Below are 26730 nucleotides of genomic sequence, written 5' to 3'. Positions count from 1 at the left end.
TATTCCAGCAGGGGTCTCACCAGTACCAAAGAAAGAGGTAAAATAACCTCTCTACTCTACCCAAGATTCCCCTATTTCTGCATCCTGGAATCGCATTAGCTCTGCTGGCCACAATATCACATTGGAGCTCATGCTCAGCTGATTATCCATCATGACCCCCAAATCTCCTTTTGTATATGGAAATAATAGCACTGCCCTGCCTCACAATCACTGTCCATTACCCAGAGAAGATTCACTGGGATAATGTATAATTGGTATTAGAAACATGGGCCAATGACTCAGCTGGTATAATGCGGTGCAGTGCCATTGTTTTCACTGTAGAGTCAGTGATTCACATTATCTAAGGCTCTAGTTCAGTATCTAGAAATGAATCAATAAATAAAATAAATCAAAGCATATAGAGCTTTCTGGGTCTGTCATATTACCCATTGTGAAATACTCATTCATTACTGATGCAGAACACTGTTACCTTTCTACACAAGAGATTCTTGTCCCAGAGGAAACCAGAAAGTATCCGGACTCCCCAGAAGTAATTAACTCTTGCTCTTAGAGTCAGATGAATAAAGGATTTTATTTTCCAAGAGGAGACGGATTTATTTTTCCAAGAGAAGGTAAGTATATAAATTTGATCAACACCCACATATAACCCCCTCACCCTGCAGGAGCTGACTTTGGAGGGTAAAGTGTAGCTGATGGTGTTACATGTTGTATTTGTGAGACACAGAGAGAAAGAGAGAGAAGGAGACAGAGAGAAATAAGGGAGGGAGATATTAACTAGATAAATAGATAGATAATGTGTATGGGGAGAGAGAGAGAGAAAGATTTATCTTTCAGGGCTATATGGTGATAACAAAGTCACTACAACTAGTACTTTACCCCCAGTTCCATTATATGTTATATACATTATTTATATATACATTATATATAGTTCCATTAACATCAGTAAAAAGAACAGGAGTACTTGTGGCACCTTAGAGACTAACAAATTAACTTCAGTGGCATCACTAAGTAAAGCGCTTTTCAACTTCAGTAAGGGTTTCACAATAAAGCTGTCTCTTTGTCTATCTATGTCGGGGAGTATGCATTACAAGTCCGAAGGTCATAGAATCATAGAATATCAGGGTTGGAAGGGACCTCAGGAGGTCATCTAGTCCAACCCCCTGCTCAAAGCAGGACCAATTCCCAACTAAATCATCCCAGCCAGGGCTTGATCCATGATCTCTTTCTGGAAGCTAGGTGAGTTTGCTTTTATTTTACTCCTCTTTAGTCTGTTACATCTATAGAGGTTTGCTCCATTTCAAAAGAAACTCTTATCTGCAAACACTGAACCTTAGCCTCAAAATCTATATCTCCCTGTGGAAACTAGCAGGGTCTAGAGCCCGTCAGCCCTTCTCAGGAACCAGCCAGGATTGCAAAGCCAATGTTGGATAATATAACTCATCAGAGCCAGGGGAGGCAGCAGCCTGAAGTTTCTTGCTCAGAAATCCTTGGATTTACTGGCAGAGGGATTGTCATTCTGAGAGAGACCTCAGTCTCCTAGGAAGGTGGGTCTTGTGCTGAAGTTGACCTCTGTATGTATCGGAGTTCCATGGCTGTAAAATAACATTTTCTTTCTCTGTTTATTGGGGCAGGTACAGACAAGCTTTCTAGGGCAGGTCCTGTATGTCAGGCAATGCCTAAACGTATAGCAGCATGTAGAGTACAGTACACATGTAGTTACATGCCAGAGTGAAAGTCAGGCTGTGCCCATGTGTAATTGTGATGATGCTGCAAAGAAAGGCTCCAGCATTGGGAAGGCAAGTGGGAAAGGTTCCTGCAGGGGGGGGGGGGGGGGCAATGGGGCCATTATCTCAGTTGGGGGTCCCCTGGTGCTAAATAACAATAATATGAAGACTCATAAGATATCAGGAGGAGGAAGATGACAACTACTGTCCAAAATATGCCTCTTGAAAATGAATGCACATTTGTATAACACAGGCTCTGATTTTCAGGAAGATTAAAGGCCAAAGACTAGAAGCCATAAAAAAATAGACAAGTTATTTTATGTAATCACATAGCTATGAAAAAGGTTATTATCCCAGAGGAGTAGAACAGTCAAGAAATCTAGAACAAACTTCTATAGAACACTTTGGATCAGGTGGTTTCACTGCCTGTCTATTTGATTCAGTTTGGTTAAGAAAATGTAGCCAAAACACAAAGCCTTGGTTGATTTTTCATCAGTTTGTAGGCAAGTTATCTTCCTGCTAACCATTTCACTCAGGCTTTAGAAAAGGTTTGGTTTTGGAAAACTGAAAACTAAACATTTCTATGGAAAACTGATTTTCTTTTGAAATCCTTTTGTTGTTGTTTTCTGTGTTTGAAAAGATGAATAAAAACCATCTTTGGGCTTTGGAAACAGATTTTTTTGTTCATGTTTTGGAGGGTCAGATTTTCACTGTAAAAATGGGAAATTTTGAATAAAAATATTTTTAAACAAAAATACAATACATCATCACCCCAGATACATTGCCTGTTTATCAGAGATGCTGAGCACGTTGAGATCCCATTGATATCCATGGGGATTTGTGGGTGCTTTACGTCTCTGAGCATCAGGTCAAATACCGAGTTGCCTAAATGCAGATTTCAGTGCCTAACTGTAGGCACACAAGTTAAAAAGTGTTAGTCAATCATTTATAAGACATGTCAAATATTTGTGCTGTTTCCTCAGTATGGCTCTAGAGACTATTCAAAAGGCAAAGACTCTGTCCTGAAGAACTTATAGTCCAAATTAGGACAGGATGAGAACTGGTGTCCTCATTAGGGAATGGAAGGGAAGACAATGGCTGTAATAAGAAGAACACATGATTACTTTTGTTAGTAACACGTGCATGCTGAGGATTTCATAATCAATCAGCTAAACAGAAAGAGCGCTCTGACAGGCATCCATAACTGGTCGCAGAACAACAAATTTTGGCCCTGGTGCTGTAACTGGATCTGTACGAATAGACTCCTGTGCCTGTCCGGAACCCCATTTACCTCAGCGGGACCCCGCACATGGGTGCAGGGGTCCATCCAGCAAATCCAGCTCAATGAAATGGGCTGTGAAGTGCTGTTCTATTCTGCCATTTGCTTATCAATGACACTTACTTTTCAACCAATCCCATCCTTCAGCTCACGTCATCTCCATTCCTTTCAGCATCTGTTGAGGTTACTGATCGAAAACAAGATGGAGAGACAGTGATGCTAAGGGAGTTTGAGAGAGATTCTCCTCTCTCTAGTGTGTCATCAACCAAAATGTCTACTGGGATTGATTTTTTATGTCAATGGGGTTACACAGATTTGGTTGACGGCAGAATGTGTGTAGACAATGGGGTCAAATATGTGTTAGAATTTCAGACCAGGATGCTCAGCAATTTCTGAAAATCAAGCCCCTTTATGGTTTCTCAAGTCAACCAGCAAATTTGAGAAAATCAAAATCACCATCTACTTTGGCAAATCTTGGCCAATAACATTACGCTAGAAAGAGAGAACACATTCTGATGTACATATCCCATGTTTAATGTCCAGGGTTGGAAACTAGTGAAAAACATCTTCGATTTGCAAACCTATCACTTATCGAGCTCAATTCACCACTGCCCATTCCACTCAAGTCATTGCAGTTGTGCTGGGGAAAAGCTAGAGTAACACAGGAGTTAATGAGACTTATTTATACCAATCACTGACACAGATATTTACTATGCCGCTTTCACAAAGTTATCTGACCAAAAAAAGCAGTGATCGGAAGGTTATTTTCAATTTAGATTCTTAATACTCTTTGTCCACCTGTAAGCCAACACAGTGTACTGGATGGATAATATGGGATCTGGTTTAGAAGAAAGGGCTGTACATGAGGTTTCTAAAGGAAGATCTCTCTTGTATGGCTCACAACACGAGAAATGGGGTCAAATAGGAGAACTAATTGGACACGGTGTTGACACCAGTGTAATCAAAGAAAATATTTGTGTAAATCCACATGGAATAGGACCCACTTTATTTTTTATCCAACTTAGAGTGTTGAATTAGAAATGTGAATTTGTCCATCTGAGTCCCCTTGGCTTTCAAAATCTCACTTGTGTTTTATCTATCTATCTATCTATCTATCTATCTATCTATCTATCTATCTATCTATCTATCTATCTATCTATCTATCTATCTATCTAATTGAATTTCCATAACCTGCTATGTTGGTTAATTTCATTTCTTTTTCTCTTCATACACATCACTAAATGTGAATGGAAAACCAAACCAATGTGAATGAATTTATTCTTGTGGGACTTTCTAATTACCCGGAACTTCAATTTTTCCTCTTCCTGGTGTTTTTAATTATTTACCTAATCACCCTGGTGGGGAACATGATGATTATGCTGGTGATAAGGGCTGATCCTCAACTCCAAACTCCCATGTACTTCTTCCTGTCTCATTTGTCCTTTGTTGATATCTGTTATTCCTCAGCCACTGTCCCTAAGATATTGGTGAATTTCCTAGCAAAGCACAAAACCATTTCTGTCAATGGCTGCCTTGCCCAGATGTTCTTCATCCTCCTCTCAGCTGGCACTGAAGTTTTTGTGCTCTCGGCAATGGCTTATGACCGATACACTGCCATATGTCACCCATTGCATTATGTGGGGACCATGAACAAACGAGTGAGCAGACAGTTGGTGGGTGCTTCTTGGATAATGGGACTCTTGTATTCACTGGTCAACACTGTCCCTGTGTTAAAGTTACACTTCTGTGGGCCCAATGAAATCAGGCATTTCAGCTGTGAGCTCCCTTCGCTACTACAACTATCTTGCACCGTGACCTTGACCAATAAAATAGCTCTTCTTTCTTCTGCTGTGATATTTGGTTTCAGCTCCTTCCTCTTCACCTTGGTCTCCTACATTCACATCATCTCCACTATCCTCCGAATACGTTCCTCGGAGGGAAGACGTAAAGCCTTCTCTACATGCAGCTCCCACCTCATTGTGGTGGTTTTATTGTTTGTGACAGCTCTTTCCCAGTACATGAAACCCAGCTCAGTCACTTCCCTGGTTCTAGATGAACTCTTCTCCATCCAGTACAGCATCTTGGCCCCCATGTTGAACCCCATCATCTACAGCTTGAAAAATAAAGATATGAAAACTGCTCTGACAAGAACACTAGGGAAATTCAAGTTTCTCATGCAATGTAACCATTTCTAGGTTTTATCATTTTCAATAAAATTATAATATAAATTGAAGAATTGTGGGAACTGCACTATCTAGATATTTTGAGTTCTTTCAACTGGTTGACACTGATACACAATTGGCAATCAATTTAGTCTAGATCAGGGATCAGCAACCTTTGGCACGCGGCCCGTCAGGGAAATCCACTGGCAAGCTGGGATGGTTTGTTTACCTGCAGCGTCCGCAGGTTCAGCTGATCGCAGATCCCACTGGCCACAGTTCGCCGTTCCAGGGCAATGGGGGCTGTGGGAAGTGGCACGGAGCAAGGGATGTGCTGGTTGCTGCTTCCCGCAGCCCCCATTGGCCTGGAACAGTGGGAGCTGCGATCATCCAAATCTGTGGACGCTGCGGGTAAACAAACCGTCCAGGCCCGCCAGCGGATGTCCCTGATGGGCCGCGTGCCAAAGGTTGCTTATCTCAGGTCTAGATAAAAGCACTCATGCAAACACAGTTTATAGGGCCAAAATGTTAGGTGCGATAAACAGAAGTATCTCAGTTGGCTTCAATTGAACTATTTCAATTTACACCCGCTGAGGACCTGGCTCATTATGTTGATATCCATCCTTGATTTATTTCTACTTAAAGCAATGTAAGCTTTGGGGTTGAGTAGCATTAAATTTGAAAATCAACGTGCAAAGAGTCCAAACACTAGGGATTTAGACTGAACTTGAACTGGCATTGAGTATAGTTTGAGCTAAGGCATGCTAGGTAAACCAAAATTTTCACTTGATTTTTAGCCTAGCCACAACTCCACAAGATAAATCAAGCGATATGATTTTACCCTGTATCTACATTAGGAAAAAAGTGTCAAAGTTAGATCGGTTATAACGATTATGTGTTACTCCAGGGCCTTAACCTTAAGACATCCTTCCTAAAGGGCCTAAGGGAGTTAGGTGCTGAAATGTGGCCCTGGATGTTACAGTGAAGAAAGCAGGTGTTAGGAGTATTAGTGATGATAATGTAATATTCAGGCCTGTATATCTGCCTATATTTTGGGTCTTTTTGCCCATTTGACTTTTGATATTTTTATATCCTTAAAACACTTATATCCTGGTGAACAAAGAATAAAGACACTGTGTGTTACATCTGCCCACAAGAAGATGAGTTGAAAAGAGATAAGAGATAGAATTGAAGTGTTGCTGGGTAGAGTGGGAGTTCAATATATGAGCTTACACTTGAAGGACAGTCCTGCCTCAACTCCTCTTCCTAGATAAGATCAAGCAACCAGTCAGAAGGGGTGAAGGGGATAGGGTAGGGGAGGGTATAAGAAACACTAAAAGCCAAAGAAATGCCTTTTCCTGACTGAAGCACAACCTCACTCCTTAACCCCGCATGGGATACAAAAGAGGTTCCATATACATTAATGGAGTCAGAGATTCCGAGGTCAGAAGGGGCTATTGTGATCACCTAGTCATCCTGTAGAGCACAGGCCATAGAACTTCCCCACAATAATTCCTAGGACAGATCTTTTAGAAAAAAATCCCATCTTGATTTAAAAATTGCCCTTGATGGAGAATCCACCATGACCTTTTACAATTGCTACAGTGGTTAATTACTTTATTAAATCTTACACCTTATTTCCAGGCTGAATTTGTCTAGCTTCATCTTCCAGCCACTGGATCATGTTAGACCTTTCTGTGCTAGATGGAATAGCCCATTATTAAATATGTGTTGTCCGTGTAGATACTTATAGACTGTAACCAACTCATCCCTTAACTTTCTCTTGCTTAAACTGAATAGTCTGAGCTCCTCGAGTCTATCTCTATAAGGCATATTTTCCGACCCTTTAATCATTTTCAGGGTCTTATCCAATTTATCAACATCCTTCTTGAATTGTTAACACCAGCAATGGACACAGTTTTCCAGCAGCATCCTTAGATACATTCTTATGCTTTATTCAGATAGGGCCTAATCCAACTCACAGAAAAGCTAATGAAATTATTTCCTTTGAGCTATGAATTGCCTGTTGTATGACAGGCTTGAAGCAGAGTCTAGTCTAGTAAGTAGAATCCAGAAGACCTAGGTTCTACTCCTGGGTTCTGGTTCTGTCACAGATCTGCTGTGTGACCTTGGGCCAGTCACTTCCTCTCTCTGCACCTCACTTCCCCTCTCAATCTTTGTCTATTTTGTCTATTTAGATTGATAAAAATGTGGGATAGAGATTGTCTTTTCCTATGTGTTTCTCCAACACAATAGGGTCCTGTTCTCAACTGGGGCTTCTAGACACTACTGTAATGCATGTCATTATAGGCCATGTCCTATTATATATTTGTATAGTGCCCAGCTGTGCTGTGCAGCCGGGAGGGCTCCGCTCCGGTCGGCGGGGAGGGAAGGATGAGGACTGCCCTGCCGGGCTTCCTACCGGGAGGCCGGAGCAGAACAAAAAAAGAAAAAGCGTATGTGCCGCCCTAGGATTGGGCCAAATGCCGCCTCGTTCAATCTGCCGCCCCAAGCACCAGCTTGCTCGGCTGGTGCCTGGAGCCAGCCCTGGTAATGGGCCACTGGGAACAGGGATGGTGTAGTTCTAATGGCCAGGGCATGGGGCTGACACTCAGGCATCTTGTTCACTGTGACCTATATATAAACCCCTTAGGACAAGAACTGTGTCTGTACATTGCTTGTCACACTGTGGCCTCTAGGTGGTGCTATTGTACATTGCTCTACAGCCAAAATGCTTCTGAAATAAATGTAGTCAAGCTGTAATAATTCTGGGTCACTGAGAACGAAAATGATGCTTAAAATTGTTGATTGGCTCTAGTTTTCAAGATATGCTATTGGGTCAGTATATACGACCCTTGACTTGGGAATGGCGGAGGATAAGTGAGTTATAAAGGGAAGGGATCTCAATTTAAACCAGAAATGACTAAAATACATCTTTGACTGGATCTATGAATAAATCTATGACTGGGTTTGGACAGTACTTGCTTTTTAGGCAAAACAATGAATGATGCAATCTGAAGCTGGTATTGCGTCATACATGATATGAATTGCATCATGTTATTCCTAGAAGTCATGGATGATGCAATCATAATGAAGCTTACATCACTCTGCTGAACAAATTGCCCTATATCAGCTCTAGAAATTATACAGTGTCGTGCTCTCTTATTTGTCAGTGTTTGATTTTGCAAAGGGACACATTTCTGTTTAGCCAAAGTGAGCAGAGATGCCTCGTACTTGTGTGAACAGTGCAGATAACTTCTGCTATGTTTGTGGTGAAGTGACTTTTGCATCACAAAAGCGCAGTATAACCACTATGGTTAAGAAAGCCTAACCCCTTTATTTTGGCTGCAAAATTGGAGATCAGGACAAGAGGTGGGCCCCACACAAATGCTGCAACACTTGTGCAACAAATCTTCTCCAGTGGTTGAACAGGAAAAGGAAATCTATGCCTTTTGCATTGCCAATGATTTGGAGAGAGCCAACAGATCATACCAGCAATTGTTACTTCTGCATGGTGCCTCCAGTTGGGAAAGGTGTGTCAAAGAAGAAAAAGTGGACTGTGCATTATCCAAACATTCCATCAGCTATACGCCCAGTACCCCACGGAGAAGGACTGCCGGTTCCTGATGCACCAGAATCATTCTCACTTGAGTCAGACGAGGATAAGGAAGAGGATGAAACTTTCTGGTCCTTAACCATCAATGTCACAAGACCCACATTTTCTCCCATCCTCCTCCTCTGAACCACACCTCATAACACAAGGTAAACTGAATGACCTTGTCAGGGATTTGGAACTACCCAAGAGTAAGACAGAGCTGTTGGGCTCCAGACTACAGCAGTGGAATCTCCTGGCAGGTGATGTTAGGGTTTCCATGTTCCGTGACCGTCAAAAGCCTCTTGTCCCATTCTTCTTCATGGAAGGTGATCCTGTAGCCTGCAACAACATCAATGGTGTGATGGCAGCCCTCAACATCGTTCACGATCCAGATGAGTGGAGACTGTTCATTGATTCATCGAAGACGAGTCTTAAAGCTGTTTTACTGCATAATGGTAATGTTTTGCCATCAATTCCAGTTGGTCAAGCAGTCCATATGAAGGAAACCTATGACAACATGAAACAACTTTTGAGGTGCATAAACTATGACCAACATCAGTGGCAGCTTTGTGGCGATTTAAAGGTTGTTGCTCTCTTGCTTGGTCTGCAGACTGGATACACAAAAAACTGCTGTTTTCTCTGCAAATGGGATAGTCGTGCAAGAGATTCCCACTACATCAAGAAAGATTGGCCACTCCGACAGTCGTTGGAGCCTGGGAGGAAAAGTGTTCAGCATCCACCACTTGTTGAATCAAGGAAGATTTTGTTACCACCCTTACACATCAAGCTGGGTCTGATGAAAAATTTTGTCAAGGCCATTGACAAAACACAAGCAGCTTTCAAGTACCTCCATAGAAAATTTCCAAGGTTAAGTGAAGCTAAGATAAAGGAAGGTGTCTTTGTTGGTCCTCAGATTCGTGAACTTCTTCGAGATGATTCATTTGACCATGCACTGCGTGGCAAGAAAAAGACGGCATGGAAAGCCTTCCAGTTAGTGGCAATAAATTTTCTCAGAAACAACAAGGCAGACAACTACAGGTTGTTGGTGGAAAACCTCCTCAAGGCATACAAAAGCCTCGGTTGCAACATGTCACTAAAGATACATTTTTTACACTCTCATCTAGATTTTTTTCCACCGAACTGCAGAGCATTGAGTGACGAGCACGGCGAGAGAATTCACCAGGACATTGCAACAATGGAGAAACGTTATCAGGGCAAATGGAGCCCATTAATGCTTGCAGACTATTGCTGGACGGTAACAAGAGATGCTCCATTTAATGAATACAAGAGACAAGCCAAGAAGCGCCGAGTAGACACTGAATAGGACTAAACTATGTACATAAACGTTTTTTGCCTTTTGTTTCATAATAAATTTTATTTATATAACCCTTTTGCTGATTTTAAAGTGTTACATAAACAGGACAGGTGACATATTATCATGTAAAGCAACCATAAACACATGAAAAGACCTAGGTTTACAATTTATGATTAAAACTCTACTATCTACACAATATACATAGACATAAAATGTAAAAACTTAAATATCTTAGAAACAGTAGCCAGTTGTTTTAATGGTCATATTTGAATTCAGCACATCAAAATACATAATAAATAGCACATTTTATCTCTGAAGCAAACGACTTCTCAAAAATCGTAGACCAGTGTAATCAGAGCAACCAGCAGAGGCCTGTTAGCGAACACATACATGTTAGCTTAGTATATACCCCACGATATGAATCCCTGGCAGTTACACAAGCCTAATTAGTTTCAGAGTAGCAGCCGTGTTAGTCTGTATCCGCAAAAAGAACAGGAGTATTTGTGGCACCTTAGAGACTAACAAATTTATTTGAGCATAAGCTTTCATGGGCTACAGCCCACTTCATCAGATGTATAAATTGGAACATATAGTGAGGAGAGATATATACATACAGAGAACATGAAAAGGTGGGAGTTCCCTTCCCAACTCTAAGAGGCTAATTAATTAAGATGGGCTATTGTCAGCAAGAGAAAAAAAACCTTACACACCATTACACACATTGAATCTATTTCCCAATGTTAAGTATCCTCACACCCTCTTGTCAAACTGTCTTAAATGGGCCATCTTGATTATCACTACAAAAGTTTTTTTAAAGGGGGTGTCTATACTGTATAATGGGCACCAGGGGCACCAGAGTGTGGGGCTGCTGGAGGGTCAGTCAATGGTCAGAAATGATGTCAAAGACTTTGCTTTTTCAGCTCCTGCAGCTTTACGCTTTCTTGTTCGTACAGAGCAGTGTATTTCCCTTCTGTCAGAGCCAATCCTGAGCCTCAGAGCAGTGAGGAAAATTAATTAATACTAAGGGAATTAATTACTCCAACAGTGTAACTATTTGTTACAGCTAATATACTGCCCGCCCTATGCTCGAGAAGGTGGCCAAGGTCAGGAGATGTGCTTGGACCTGGTATGGTCCTTGATCATTTTCCATTCATCATTGTTCAGAGTGGGCTTGATTTGCAAAGGGGCTGAGGTCTCATTGACTTCAGTGGGAGTTGCAGGTTTCAAATGTTGCTGTAAATTAGAACCAATGGCTTGATAAGTGTCTGGAGAATAAAGCCACAAATAATTCACCTGCGGGAGCAGAACCTTTTCCCGCTAGGCCCCGAATAGACATTTCATGCAGAGCAACATCGATGATGGAACGGCCTGTAACTGTCGCCTAATAACATTTCCCTACGGAGCTAGTGCTGTAGTTTGTGTCTTTGAAAAAACACGAGATAATCTCTTCCAGGGCCGGCTCCAGGTTTTCTGCCGCCCCAAGTGGCAAAAAAAAAAAAAAAAAAAAGCCGCAGCAGCGCGATCGCACCCATTCCACTCTTCAGTGGTAATTCCGTGGCAGGTCCTGCGCTCCGAGAGGGACTGAGGGACCCGCCGCTGAATTACTGCCAATCGGAATGGTGGTGGTGGAGGGTCTGGCTGGAGTCAGGGGACAAAGAGACTCGGCTGGGGCGGCGCATGACTACCATGATGGGTTGGGTTGGAGAGGCTGAAGATCCTCACTGGAGTGAAAGAAGATAGGAGCCGAAATGACTGGACAACAGAGTATACGATTCACATAAAGTAGAATAAAAAATAGAAAAAATAATACATTTATAAAAAGTGCAAAATAAATTTAAAATAGTAATAATGAATAAAATACAAAAAGATTAACAGACTTATAAAAAGTAAAATAATAAAAACTAAAAAATAAAAGAATTGTAAAATACATAAAAACCATAAAAGGGGAAATAAAATAAAATGAAACTTAAAATATATATAAACAACAATAAAATCAAAAAGGAAATACACGTAAAATATATTAAAAAGGTAAAAATATAACTATTAAGAAAAAAACACACACACACACAAAGAAAGAAAAAAGAAGTATAATTGTAAAACAGAGGACGAGAGTCCATGGGGCTTGTGCTCCTATATCATAGGTGAGGAGCTTTGGTGTGTGCCCCTGTGTCCCCCTCTCTGCCCCCCATGTGGACAGGGCTAGACAGCAGTCTCACTCCGGCCATGCGGCCACCCTAGCCTGAGAGTGAGGGGCGGCACCCTCCCGGGCTTCCGGACACACAGACAAAGCCCGGGGGGAACCACTCCCATTTATACTTGCTGGACACAAGGCTCTTGCTCGTGTTGTACAGGAGGCTAAGCGACCCCCCTGTTATACACTGATCAATGAGGGCTCCCTCCGTGTGGGTCAGAGGCGAGACCCTGCACTCCAGGGACGAGGTAGCTGGTGGACTGACCCCGCAACCGCCAGGCACCTCTTCCATCAGTGGACGGTGACCCTGACTCCAGGAGAGACCTCCGGTAGAGCGAGAGAGAGACGGGGTGTCCCTCGGCTGGGCCCCCTGGGGCGAGATTCAGCCCAGCCGCACCGGGATACACAAGGTATTAGGTGGAAAGGGGAAGGAGAGAGAGAGCCTGGCTGGAGGCCTCCGGGCTCTGCTGCCCTCTCTGAACCAGCCTGAGTGGGGGCCCTCGGGGCTTTTCCCAGCGTGTACCCAACTCACACAACCTTGTGACACAGGTCCGGGCCAAGCCTTTGGAATGAGGGGAGAGAAAAGGGCAACACTGCCTCTGCCCGGGCTGTGCAGGGAATCACCACGCCCTCCTGGAACTGCCCTCTGGGCACCCAGCTGGGATTGTAGCTCACTGAGACTTCCAGAGCCTGGCCCCAGTGCGGTCACACCGTGAGGGAGAACAGAAACACCTGCCTTTAAAATTCAACTTTATCTGGGGTGACCCCACCTGTATTTCAAGTTCCCTAATAGAGGACACTGCTGCGGGGGTGTGAGCTCAAGGGGGTATTTTGGGGTGCTGGAGGGGTGTGTGTGTACTGGGAGATGGTATTTGGGAGGTGCTGGACAGAGTATTTGGGGTGTGTAAGAGCAGGGGCGCCTCTCGGGACCGGGGGACCTCTTGCAGGCATGCTGCCGAAGGCCGGCTGACTGCCGTCCTCAGGGCGACCGTCAGGCCGCACCCCGTGGCTTGCCGCCCCAGGCAGGTGCTTGCTGCGCTGGTGCCTGGAGCCACCCCTGACAGCGAGGTGGCAAAGTTTGCAAATGATACTAAACTACTCAAGATAGTTAAGACCAAAGCAGATTTTGAAGAACTTCAAAAAGATCTCACCAAACTAAGTGATTGGCCAGCAAAATGGCAAATGAAATGTAATGTGGATAAATGTAAAGTAATGCACATTGGAAAAAATAACCCCAACTATACATACAATATGATGGGGGCTAATTTAGCTACAACTAATCAGGAGAAAGTTCTTGGGGTCATCATGGATAGTTCTCTGAAGGCGTCCATGCAGTGTGCAGCGGCAGTCAAAAAAGCAAACAGGGTGTTAGGAATCATTAAAAAAGGGATAGAGAATAAGACAGAGGATATCTTATTGCCCTTATATAAATCCATGGCATGCCCACATCTTGAATACTGCGTACAGAGGTTCAGAGAAGGGCAACTAAAATGATTAGGGGTTTGGAACGGGTCCCATATGAGGAGAGATTAAAGAGGCTAGTACTTTTCAGCTTGGAAAAGAGGAGACTAAGGGGGATATGATAGACTTATATAAAATCATGAGTGGTGTGGAGAAAGTGAATAAGGAAAAGTTATTTACTTGCTCCCATAATATAAGAACTAGGGGCCACCAAACGAAATTAATGGGCAGCAGGTTTAAAACAAATAAAAGGAAGTTCTTTTTTACACAGCACACAGTCAACCTGTGAAACTCCTTGCCTGAGGAGGTTGTGAAGGCTAGGACTGTAACAGGGTTTAAAAGAGAACTGGATACATTCATGGAGGCTAAGTCCGTTAATGGCTATTAGCCCAGATGGTTAAGGAGTGGTGTCCCTAGCTTCTGTTTGTCAGAGGGTGGAGATGGATGGCAGGAGAGAGATCACTGATCATTACTGGGCTGGATGGACCTTTGGTTGGATCCAGTATGGCCATTCTTATGTCTTATGTCACAGAAATCCATCCTGTCTGTTCATCCCTTAACTTCGTTCCTTAACTCCTTGTTCTGAACCATGATTTTCCATATCTTGCTTTTGGACACAGCATTCCATGTCCTGGTCTGTGAAGGTTCCCCACAATTTGTACTAAGCTATTGAATTAATGTATCTTGACTTTTACAAATTTCTTATCTGCTTATGTTAAATACTAAGTTATACTGTTGCTTGGTAGTGTGAGGTGTAGGTTAGCATGAGTGCACAGAACACTGGGAAGAACATACGCTAATTCAGTTTGTAGAACTGCCGTGTATTCACATAATGGGGTGTATACTAACTTAATACATGTGTTCACTGACAGGACACGGCTTGTTTCTCTGATTATTATTGTATGAGGGCCACACCTTTGCTAAATGAATTAACAAAGCAGAGATGAGAGCATTTATGTGGGCTTTACCTTTTTTATCAAATTGTGTACATTGTTGGGAGTGTAGAGTGGGAAACCGAGTCACATGTCCATCCAATTTAGGCTTAATCAGTTTTGCCTTTATTTAATACAATTTAAATCAGAATTAATCTTACTTATAGTGTCTGGACATACATTTCTGCCTCACAAGTAATAACATTCTGGGTCACTGAAATGTCCTTTCTTCCTCCATGATGTCAGTTCTCCTCACCTGCCTGGATCTCCTGTTCGGGTCCTTCGGTTTCATTCGTCGATTTCTGATCCAGCATTTCTCCAGCCCATTTTTATATGTATTTTCTTATTTTTTATGTATTTTACATATGTATTTTATACATATTTTACATATGTACATACGTTTTTGTATATGTACGTATTTATATACATAATTTTACATATTTTATACATATTTTCATACATTTGCACATTTTCTATTGCTTAATTTTCCTCCATTCTTTAGTCAACGCATTATCCATTGAATTTTACATAACCTGCTCATTACTTCTGCACAAATGTTAATCATCTAATATCTACAATTTTCTTGATGAATTTGTAGTTTCTGGGTCATGTTGACCTGGGCCACTCTGCTTCTAAGTTTCTCAGAGAAAGGGATTTTTCTTTTGTTTATCATTACATGTTCGTACCTCTTACTTACATCTTCAAACACAACAGGTTACTTATCTTGCCAACAATATCATTTTAAACAAATCAGCAAATTATATAAAAGAGGTATAACAAAACATCACATACTGCCAGCCAGTGCATCTCAGAGTCTGAAAGTATATTACGCTTCCGATGAATGCATTATAGGGATGTTTAGTGAAAGAAAACATATGCTGAACTAGGTATAAAGGTTTTTTATTTGGTATATATTATACAGCTGCAATGATATAGGTAGAGAAGCAAACAGAATAGTATCTCTCATCATAAAAATATAGAAAGGAATTTTTATCATATAGTTATACAAAGATGTCCCATATACACTGGCATTTGGTGCAATATTGTTATATATTGATATAACCACTTGTAGTTTATGAGTTTATCACACAACTATTATTTTAAATATGTAATATAAAATATGTACAGTGCTTCTTTGAATCGGGAATCACCAGGTGAAACTCTCTGCCCTGCGTTAAGCAGAATGTCAGACTAGATGATCAGCATTGGTCCCTTATGGCCTTTTAATCAATGAATCTATGATATACGCTATGATCTGTTAGCATAGACTGCTGAACCTGTGCAAAATGCCAGGGAATTCAAGAGCCAGCTTCAAGAGCTGTTGTGTGATCTGATCAGGTTAGGCATTGAAAGATCCATCAGAGTCTTACATAGGAAACTGTTCATAAGTGCTGAGAAATGTTATTTAAAATTAGGCAACAGGGAGCACCGGGGAAATCCATTAGACAGCAAAAGAAAACTCAGCCCAACCCAACCCAAATCCTAAAATGCTGCAATGGACTGACAGAGCAGGAAAAGGAAAAGCCTAAATGGAGTTGTCTGTAGAGATGGTTTGGATTTTTCCATCATTAAAATTTTGGTGAAAATTGTAAAATTTGCAAAAACCAGGGTGAACATTTTATGAAAGGGTCTCCATTTTAAGCTTCTTTTTCCTTTGACATTCCAGATTTTGAAGATATTTAAAATTTGGGGTTTTTTGGTAATACAAGTTTCTCTTCCCATTCTCCTGATAGGTTTACAAGTCCAATTTTTTCAAATGGCAAAATTTCAATTAAAAAGTGAGGGTCATCGGCAGTAATTCAACAAAACATGTATGCATTTCCCTCATTCCCCCTGTTTTAAGTAAGTCTAATTTTCATTCTCTGTTTTCGCCGATTGTGTGAAAAGATGCTCCTCTCTACTGTTTTTCTAAAGGTTCCCTTCACCTTTTTGTTCCTCAGAGTGTATATTATGGGGTTCAATACAGGTGCCGCAACTGTGATCACGAGGGAAATCATTTGATCACTCTCCGGGGTGGAGATAGACTTGGGCCTCAGGTAGGTGAAAAGGACCATTCCATAGAACAAAGTCACCACCATGAGATGGGAGGAGCAGGTGGAGAAGGCTTTATGCCTTCCCTCTGCCGTCGGCAGCTTGAGGATGGTGGAGATAATGCAGATGTAGGACAGGGTTATCAACAAAAAAGGGCCCATAATGAACAAAACTGACACAGTCAAGACCATAATCATATTTTTGGATATGTCCGTGCATGCCATCTTCAACACTGGTGGGATGTCACAGAAGAAGTGGTGGATGCGGTTGGAGCCACAGAAGGGCAGGCTGAAGATCCAAGTGGTCTGAGCTACTTCCATCGAGATGCCGATGATCCATGAAGCACCCATGAGCTGTGCACATGCCCGGCCACTCATGAAAGTTCTGTAGTGCAGGGGGTGACATATGGCGATGTAGCGGTCGTACGCCATGGCTGCTAGGAGGCAGCATTCCGTTAGGCCCATGATGGAGATGACATACATCTGGGCAGCGCAGCCCGCAATGGTGATGGTCTTTAGGTCCACCAAGAGATGAACCAGCAGCTGAGGGATCACACTGCTGGTGTAGCAGATTTCCAAGAATGACAGGTTCACCAGAAAAAAATACATGGGGGTGCGGAGTGAGGGGTTTAGCTTTATAAGGAGGATAACAAGCAGGTTCCCCATCAGGGTGACCAGGTAGATGACCAGAAGCACCAGAAACAGAACGATTTGCAGCTTGTTAAGGTACGAAAACCCCACCAGGATGAACACATCGGAGATGGTCTGGTTCTCTCCAGAGTCACTCACAGAATAGGTCATCTGTAGGGGCAACATAAAAAGAGACTGAATCTGAGGAATACCAAACATGTGGATGTGAATCAAACAATTCATACTGGTTTCCTTTCTGTTGGGATGCTTCAGACTAAAACCTGCTGCAATTCTGCATAGAAATTAGGGTTACCATTCGTCCGGAGTTACCCGGACATGTCCTCCTTTTCGTGCTAATAATAGCATCCGGGGGGAATTTGTAAAGCACTCACAATTTCCGGGATTTCCCCCTCCCCCGGCAGAGCAGAGCGAGCGGCTGGGAGGGCTGCAGCAAAGTCCCGGGCTGGACTCCGGAGCAGCTTCCTCCTCCCACCCACCCCTCCCTGCATTCTGAGCCGGCAGCTCCTCCTCCTGCAGCCCGGTCCGGCAGCACTGTGCAGGGCCAGGGACCGGGTTTTGTTGTGCTGGGGAGCGCAGCCATGTGTCCGGCTGGCACAGAGCCCAACACCCTGTTCTGAGCAGCAGGGTAAGGGGGGCAGGAGAAGGGGCAGGGCGGTTCTGGAGGGGGCAGTCAAGAAACGGGGGGGGGCTTTTGGGGCGGAGTGGAGAAAGTTTTGGGCAGTCAGGGTACAGGTAGGGGGTAGGGTCCTGGGGGGCAGTTGGGGGGGGTCTTAGGAGGGGGCAGTTAGGGGACAAGGAACAGGGAGTCTTAGGTAGGGGGTGGGGTTCTGGAGGGCAGTTAGGAGCAGGGGTCCCAGGAGGGGGCAGTCAGGGGACAAGGAGCGGGGGGGTGGGGGGGCTGGGAGTTCTGGGGGGGAGCTGTCAGAGGGCAGGAGTGGGGAGAGGGATCGGAGCAGTCAGGGGACAGGGAGCAGAGGGGTTTAGATGGGTTGGGAGTTCTGGGGGGGGGCTGTCAGGGGGTGGGGAGTGGTTGGATGGGGCGTGGGAGTCCCAGGGGTCTGTCTGGGGGTGGGGGTGTGGATAAGGGTTGGGGCAGTGAGGGGACAAGAGGCAAGGAGGCTTAGATAGGGAGTGGAGTCCTGGGGGGCAGTTAGGGGCAGGGGTCCCAGGAGGGGGCAGTCAGGGGACAAGGAACGGGGGGAGGGTTGGGGGTTCTGGGGGGGCGGGACGTGGGAGGGGCAGGGGCGGGGCTAGGGCGGGGCTCCTCCTGTCCTCTTTTTTGCTTGTTGAAATATGGTAACCCTAATAGAAATATATAACTGGACCCAATCATCATCAGGCATAAGCTGGTGGAGCCACATTGATGTCAATCAAGCTGTGCCAATATAGGTCAGCTGGAGAGCCGACCACTTTGACACCAGTGGAACTACAGCTGATTTACCACAGACGGGGGTCTGATGAATTGACTCTAAATGAGCTACATCACTTTATACCAGCAATGGAGGTATACCAGTTTCCAGCATCGGGGGTTCTATTCTTCCTCTTTGAACACATTTTTTTCTGTCTCCATGGAAATTAAAAAAGGGATCTTTTCTCCTTTCTGTGTTTCTTCTGCTTTCCCCTCTAGGAATGTTATTCTATTCTATAACCATGTTTACCAAAATAAGATTTCTCAAATGAGGACAATTATTTGTATTTATTTATTTATTTATTTTTGTAGCATCCCAGGAAGCTTCTCAGGAAGGTGGGAGATTAGCATCTTCAAAGTCCTATTGTTCTCCCCAATGGCCAATCCACACTGATTGCATTCTGTATGGTGGGCGTTTTCCAGGTGTAAACCAACTTGTAATTGTTACAAAGTCAATAGTCCTAAATTCAAATACAGTAATTATACATGCATATAAATAGGATAATCATATTCAGCAGATCATAAACTTTCCAATGATCTCTCAGCAGACCCATCTTGCATAATATACATCTTAGATATGCTATAACCATATTATAAAATTATTTCTATGAAGAATATGGGGTATAGTGTTTCACACACACATCCATAGATAGATAGATAGATATGAATACAGACACAACCCAGGTGCTCAGAAACACACACTCTAAGTTTCTCTGCCACTGTATGGAAAATTCAAATGAAGAAACCAATGACTTAATCCTGGTCCCATTGCAGACTGGGGCACAACACAATGGGCTTCAGTGGGAGAATGGCTGGGGGCTTAAGTCATTCATCAATAGCCTACCTTTTTTTTTTTTTTTTTTTTTAAATTAATGGAGATATCCTATCTCCTAGAACTGGAAGGGACCTTGAAAGGTCATCAAGTCCAGCCCCCTGCCTTCACTAGCAGGACCAAGTACTGATTTTGCCCCAGATCCCTAAGTGACCTCTGCAAGGATTGAACTCACAACCCTGGGTTTAGCAGACCAATGCTCAAACCACTGAGCTATCCCTCCCACCTTGTTTAAGAAGAGTAGTTTCCTCTCCCAGCTGCAGACGCTAAGTGTGTTGAAGGAAAGAGAGGTGTTTTTATTTCATTCACTGGCTTCTGGGACCTACTCCCTAAAGGAAATTTCTTGTAATATTCTTCAAAGGAAGAACAATACTGCCTCAACCTGCAACAAAAAAAATTCACTAGGGAAATCATTTTGTAGAAAGTTGTATCGTCATTATCATCATCATGATGTGTATTTTCTAGATGAAAATCATAATAGGATTTACTAATTGTGGTAAATTGTGTGATACAATTTTGTCTAGAAGAAGGAATGATTTGTCCAAAGCAACACAACACAGAGTCGGGGTTGACTAAGGTACAATGCCCAAGGCTCATGACTCCGGTTCCCTGATGTTCAGACTGTGTGCCCCATTCTTGTCTCAGAGCCATGATTAGAACCCAGGAGCTCTGACTCCCAGCCCCAACTGCTCTAAACATTAGACCCCACTCCCCTACCGGAGCTGGGAACAGAACCCAGGAGTCCTCAGTCTTAGACTCCACTGTTCCAATCATAGAGCCCATTTCCCTCCTAGGAAATTTCCCACCAGATCCAAAGCCCATTGAAGTCAGTGGGACTATTCCCTTTTACTCCAGTAAGTTTGCAGTGGGACCAGAATCAGGGCTAGTTCACAGGAGCATTAGAATAAACTCTGTGTGGAAGCTGAGAGGTGCTGGGGGTAGTGCGCTTCAGGGTGTGGGGTGATGGGCTCAGCTGGAAGCACTCTCAATTCTAAGACAGTGTTGACCCCATTACTCCAGATGGAAGTAGGAGGCTGTGCTACTGGGAGTGGGGTGGGATTCTCAGTTTGAGGCACACTTTCCCCTTAGTCAGTGCTGGTAGCAATGCCCCAGTGTAGCACCAGTGGGCGCTGATCTATAGGGATGGGCCTGGAGGGCTCTGTGGGATGTTCTCAGCTTCATTGATCCCAACGTCCCAGTTCAGCAGTAAGGGGCGCTGTACAGCAGGGAATAGGGTGGAGGACTCATTAAGGGACATTCTCCTCTGTGGGTCAGTGTAACCCCCATGCTCCAGAGCAGCTCCAAGGGATGACATGCTGCAAAGAGCTGGGTGGGGTCTCACCTGGTGGGGCTCTGTTGTCTCTTGAGCCATGCTGACCTCTTGTGCTTCAGCAGGGCACCACGTGGCCATGTGCCGCAAGGAGCAGGGTGAGGGGCTCAGCTGTGGACCATCTCCCATCAGAATGGCTGCTTAGCACAGTGCCCCAGCATGGAGCTTGGGGGACCTCTGCTGCAGAGGGTGGGTAGGGTGGATTAGCAGGGGGCACTTTTCCCTTGAAGTTGGTGCTGACCCTCAGCAACTCATCACAATGGAAGGGGACACTGTTTCTGGTGGATGTTATATCTTTTGGATGAGCTGTAAATGAAAGATCTTTCCTGACCACTGTGGCCATGAATGAGTCCATGGGGCTGTTCACAAGTGGAGGAGGCAGCAGTGGCACATACACGCACATTGAGCATGGCTCATTTCCTCCAGCGGGGGAGACAGTCACTGACTCACTCACACATGCACGCACATACAAACTGAGCATGACTCATTACCCCAAGCAGGTAGTGACAGTCTCTCTCTCTCTCTCTCTCTCACACACACACACAAACATACACACACACACACACACACACACACACACACACGCTGAGCAGGGCTCATTCTCTCCATCTGTGGACAACAATCTGTTGCCTGATCTATTGAATGTATCTTGATCATATTACCAGTTTACTCCCCCTATTCGTCATTCTGAAATTTGGTAGGTTCTTGTCCCAAGATCAGGCCCAGTATTATCAGAATCACTATTCAGTTGGGAACCCCCATGTGCATGGTTGCAACACTCACACTTAGGAGATTACATTATATGGAAAATGGATTTATTAACACAGTTAGGAAATTCACAAACACTCCATCCCAGCACGGCAGGTAGCCATAATATGGAAGGAGCTGAGCATCCCTATACTTACAATACCCCTTGCAAAACAACCCAAAGAGTTAAGTACAGAGGGGTAGCTGTGTTAGCCTGGATCTGTAAAAAGCAACAGAGAGTCCTGTGGCACCTTTAAGACCACAGATGTATTGGAGCATAAGCTTTTGTGGGTGAATACCCACTTCGTCAGATGCATGTAATGGCAATATACAAAAACCTGTAGGAGAACACTTCAACCTCCCCGGCCACACAATACCAGATGTAAAGGTAGCCATCTTACAGCAAAAAAACTTCGGGACCGGACTCCAAAGAGAAACTGCTGAGCTTCCGTTCATTTGCAAATTTGACACCATCAGATCAGGATTAAACAAAGACTGTGAATGGCTAGCCAACTACAAAAGCAGTTTCTCCTCCCTTGGTGTTCACACCTCAACTGCTAGCAGAGGACCTCACCCTCCCTGATTGAACTACCCTTGTTATCTCCAGACTGATTCTTGACTGCATATTTATACCTGCCTCTGGAAATTTCCATTACATGCATCTGACGAAGTGGGTATTCACTCACGAAAGCTTATGCTCCAAAGAGTTAGTTATCATCTTCCTTCTCTTCCCCCTCACCATCATCATCATCACCAGTAGTCATCACACTTAAATCTCTATAGCCCATAGCCCAGAATACAATTGTATAATGTGCTATACTGGTGCTACTATGACCAGGGCCGGTGCAAGGAAGTTTCGCACCCTAGGCGAAACTTCCACCTTGGGCACGCCCCCCCAGCCCTGTGGCAGCTCCCTGCCCCCCCCTTCCCTGAAGCACCTCCCCATGACAGCTCCCCCCCCTCTGCCCTGAGGCGCCCCCCCCACGGAAGCTCCCCCCTGCGGGGAGCCGTGCACCACCTCCCCACCCCAGCTCACCTCTGCTCCACCTCCTTCCCGAGCACTCCGCCCCTGCTCTAATTCTTCTCCCAGGCTTGTGGCGCCAAATAGCTGATTGGCACTGCAAGCCTGGGAGGCGGGAGAAGTGGAGTGGCGACCGTGCGCTCGGGGAGGAACGCTGTAAAAAAAATGGGGGGCACTGCTTTTTGGAGACCCCATATCTTGGCGCCCTAGGCAACTGCCTAGTTCACCTTAATGGTAGCACCGGCCCAGACTATGCCTAATGGATAATTAGCAGGGGTTCCCACCACTTTTCCTTATTTGTAGTTCATCACCATAGTAATATCGGGCTGGCCTTCTCCCACAGGCTATTAATCCTTTAACCTCAAGCTTTTAGCTTATACCTTAATTAATTACCATGGCATTCTTGTAGTCAGACATCTGCTGATGTCCCTTACTAAACATATCCCAACCTGGAAAAAACTAGCACCTTATGATTACCTATCTGCTGTTTGCAACAATCATGATTAAGACAAAACAATAACCAGAGCCTCGTGATGTTTTTTGACTTAAGGTCACTGTTACTTTACTTCCTTATGCCAACTTATTGAGCAGCTGCTCCTGTTCAGGCTAGAAAGCCTTCTACTTACCCTAACTGCTTAAGCTATTCTTGTATGCAGTGCTGATGTAGCCATCTGGATCCCAGGTTACTAGAGACACAGATCTTTTCCTGGACCAACTTCTGTTTCTCTCACCAACAGTAAAAGATATTACCTCACCAACCATGTCTTTCTAAACTACTTTTATAAGTATAGGCCTGTAGGTCTCTTGTGTCTCTCCTATCAGTTCCTCACCCTTGTATCCTTTCCTTAAAATATAACTATCATTACTGCATGGCTATATACTCACTTCATGGGCTACAAGTCTCACACACGCACGCACACGTGCGCACACACACAGCGTTTCTATTTTGCATAAGGTGGTCTTTCCTTCCTGCCTTAATCATCTGTTGAACAGTGTTGCGTGATATTATACATTCTGCATCCCAGAGGTGCCTCCATTTCAGTGGCCTGGTACAGGGACCACCAAGTACATTTCTCTTTTATGTTCAGTTTGATGCAAAGCTAAAGTGCTCTGTGGGCATGTCTGATGACACCCAAGACATTGTGAGACAGGGGAGGTCAGACAAAATAATCTAAAGATCCCTTTTGTCCTTAAACTCTGTGACTCTCTGACAATATGAAATACACCAGTGAATGTGACCGTAAGTGTTTGGGATGAAGCAAGCACAGATATGGTAGAAGAGAATATTAAAGACAAACAAATGGAATCTCTCGCTGTCAAACAGCCCCAGAAGAGCAGAAGTGATTATCTCATGTTTTTTCAAAGACACAAACTACAGCACTAACTCTGTAAGGAAATGTTGTTAGGCGACAGCTACAGGCCGTTGCATCATCCTTGTTGCTCTACATGAAATGTCCATTCAACAGAAAAGGTTCTGCTCCCGCAGGTGATTTATTTGTGTCCTTATTCTCCAGACACTGATCAAAGTCTTGGGTGTAATTTACAGCAACATTTGAGACCCGCATCTCCCACTGAAATCAATGAGACCTGAGCCCCTTTGCAAATCAAGTCCATTCTGAACTGTGATGAATGGAAAATTTTCAAGGACCATGGCAGGTCCAGGCATATCTCCTACCTGGCCACATTCACAAGTATAGGGTTAAAAGTTCAGCAAAATACGGGGAAATTTTGCATTAGCTCTAATGAATAGATACACTGTTGGAGTAATGAATTCCCTTGGTATTAATTAATCTTATCTACTCTGAGGCTGGGGATTGACTCTTACAACAGGGGAATATACTGCTCTTTGCAAACAAGAGAGTCTAAAGTTGCAGGAACTGAAAAATAAAAGTCTTTGACACAATTTCTGACCACCGCCTGACCCTACCCAGGGCTGGCTCCAGGCACCAGTGCAGCAAGTGCATGCCTGGGCGGCAAGCCGTGGGGGGCTGCCTCTTGGTCACTGTGAGGGCGGTAGTGAGGTCGCCTTTGGTGGCGTGCCTGCGGGAGGTCCGCCGGTCCCGCGGATTCGGTGGTAATTTGGTGGCGGGTACGCCGAAGGCGTGGCATCGGCGGACCTCCGGCAGGCACGCCGCCGAATCGGCGTGACCAGCAGACTGCCCACAGGCGTGCCACTGAAAGCCACCTGACTGCCACCTGACTGCCATGCTTGGGGCAGCAGAAGACATAGAGCCGCCCCTGACCCTACCCAACCTTCAACCTCTGCTGCCCCTTGTGCCCATTATACAGTAAAGCTGACGATTCCCCAACCGCATGCAATGCTGCCCCTAGTGTCCATTATACAGTATAGCTGCCACTTCCCCACCCCTACCCTCTGCTGCCCCTAGTGCCCATTATACAGTATAGTCCCCACTTTTAATTTTTTACCTTTGCAAGTGGCCCTTGTTAACTAAGTCACTCCTTTCTCACTGCTGTGATACAGTATAACAGATAGTTTCCTGTCATCCATCATCAGCTGCACTCTGCTGCCTATTGTTGATAAATTGGACAGTCAATTGCTTGGCAGTCAGGTTTATTGCTAAAAGTCAATCATTTTGACATTGACAAATTTCCTATCTGCCTCTGCTAAATGCTGAGTTATACTATTGCTTGGTAGTGTGGGGTTCAGGTTAGCGTGAGTGAACGGATCACTGGGGAAAAGATATGCTAATTCAGCTTGTGTAACTGCCAGGTATTCATATAATCGGTTATATACTAACCCAGGGGTCGGCAACCTTTGGCACGCGGCCCACCAGGGTAAGCACCCTGATGGGCCAGGCGGGTTTGTTTACCTGCCGCATCAGCAGGTTCGGCTGATCACGGCTCCCACTGGCCGCTCCAGGCCAATGGGGGCTGCGGGAAGGGTGGCCAGCACATCCCTTGGCCCACGCCACTTCCCGCAGCCCCCATTGGCCTGGGACAACGAACTCCAACCAGTGGGAGCTGCGATCGGCTGAACCTGCTGATGCGGCTGGTAAACAAACTGGCTCAGCCCTCCAGGGGCTTTCCCTAGTGGGCCGTGTGCCAAAGGTTGCCGATCCCTGATTTAGTATATAACCCGTGAAATGCATACCTGCCAGTTACACAAGCTGAATTAAACCAAAGTAAACAGAAAATAACAAACCAGTAATGACTTTGTCTGTTCTCCGGCCACCACACTTAAAACTCACTTAAAATCACTACCAGTGTCACAAAGCAATCAACTGTGCACAAATCCTGTTCGACTACGCCACTGTGACAGGTTCGGTCACAGACACCCCCTTGGGGCTATCACCTGGTGTGCTGAGACTACCTCTGAGCCCGTTTTCTCTGCCAGTTTGGTCATCCAGAGCCCTGCCATGTTGAGCCAGACACGCAAGCCTGCTGCAACGCAGACCCAGGGTCTGAACCACACCCCCAAAACTGCAGAGTTCACTGAAAACAGCTTAGCAAGTGTTCCTATCTCCAGCACCCAGACACCCAGCTCCCAATGGGGTCCAAACCGCAAACAAATCTGTTTTACTCTGTAATTTTTAATATTAATTAATTAATTAATTAATAAAAGTGATTTAATTAAGTATAAACAGTAGAATTTAAGTGGTTCCAAGTAATAACAGACAGAGCAAGGTAAGTTACTAAGTAAAATAAATCAAAATATGCAAGGCTAACTTAATACACTAAGGCTCTCATTACAAATGGTAACTTGTCACCCTAGATGTTATCTCAGGTACAATCTCAGGTACAATCCTTTTCAGAGCAACCTTGTAGTTTATGGCCTGGGTCCAGCACTCACTCACACCCCTGTAGTTACAGTCCTTTGTTCCAGTTTCTTTCAGGCATCTGTTTGGGGTGGAGAGGCCATCTCTTGAGCCAGCTGAAGACAAAAATGGAGATGCTTCCAGGGCCTTTTATATTCTTTCTCTTGTGGGTAGAAACCCCTTTGTTCTTCTGTGCAAAACCACTGCAACAAGATGGAGTTTGTAGCCACCTGGGCATGTCACATGTCCACGAATGATTCAGCTTTTTGCAGGCCGACG

General features: G+C 44.4%; 1 protein-coding gene and 2 pseudogenes across 1 annotated transcript; 1 reads left to right on the top strand and 2 right to left on the bottom strand.

Moving 5' to 3' along the window:
• The window catches only part of LOC135975137 (paired amphipathic helix protein Sin3a-like), a 93711-nt pseudogene that overhangs the window by 27014 nt on the left and 39967 nt on the right, over window positions 1-26730 (bottom strand).
• Window positions 4245-5198, top strand: LOC135975439 (olfactory receptor 5V1-like; annotated as a pseudogene).
• LOC135975544 (olfactory receptor 10A4-like) lies at window positions 16362-17487 on the bottom strand. The gene has a single exon (XM_065566763.1). It carries the CDS (start codon window positions 17485-17487, stop codon window positions 16495-16497), a length of 993 nt encoding a protein of 330 aa, XP_065422835.1. The 3' UTR covers window positions 16362-16494.

This window comes from Chrysemys picta, chromosome 13 (assembly GCF_011386835.1).
Source record: "Chrysemys picta bellii isolate R12L10 chromosome 13, ASM1138683v2, whole genome shotgun sequence".
Lineage (NCBI taxonomy): Eukaryota > Metazoa > Chordata > Testudines > Emydidae > Chrysemys > Chrysemys picta.
The sequence above is the reverse complement of the archived record's forward strand: the minus strand, read 5'-3'. Positions and strand labels throughout refer to the sequence as shown.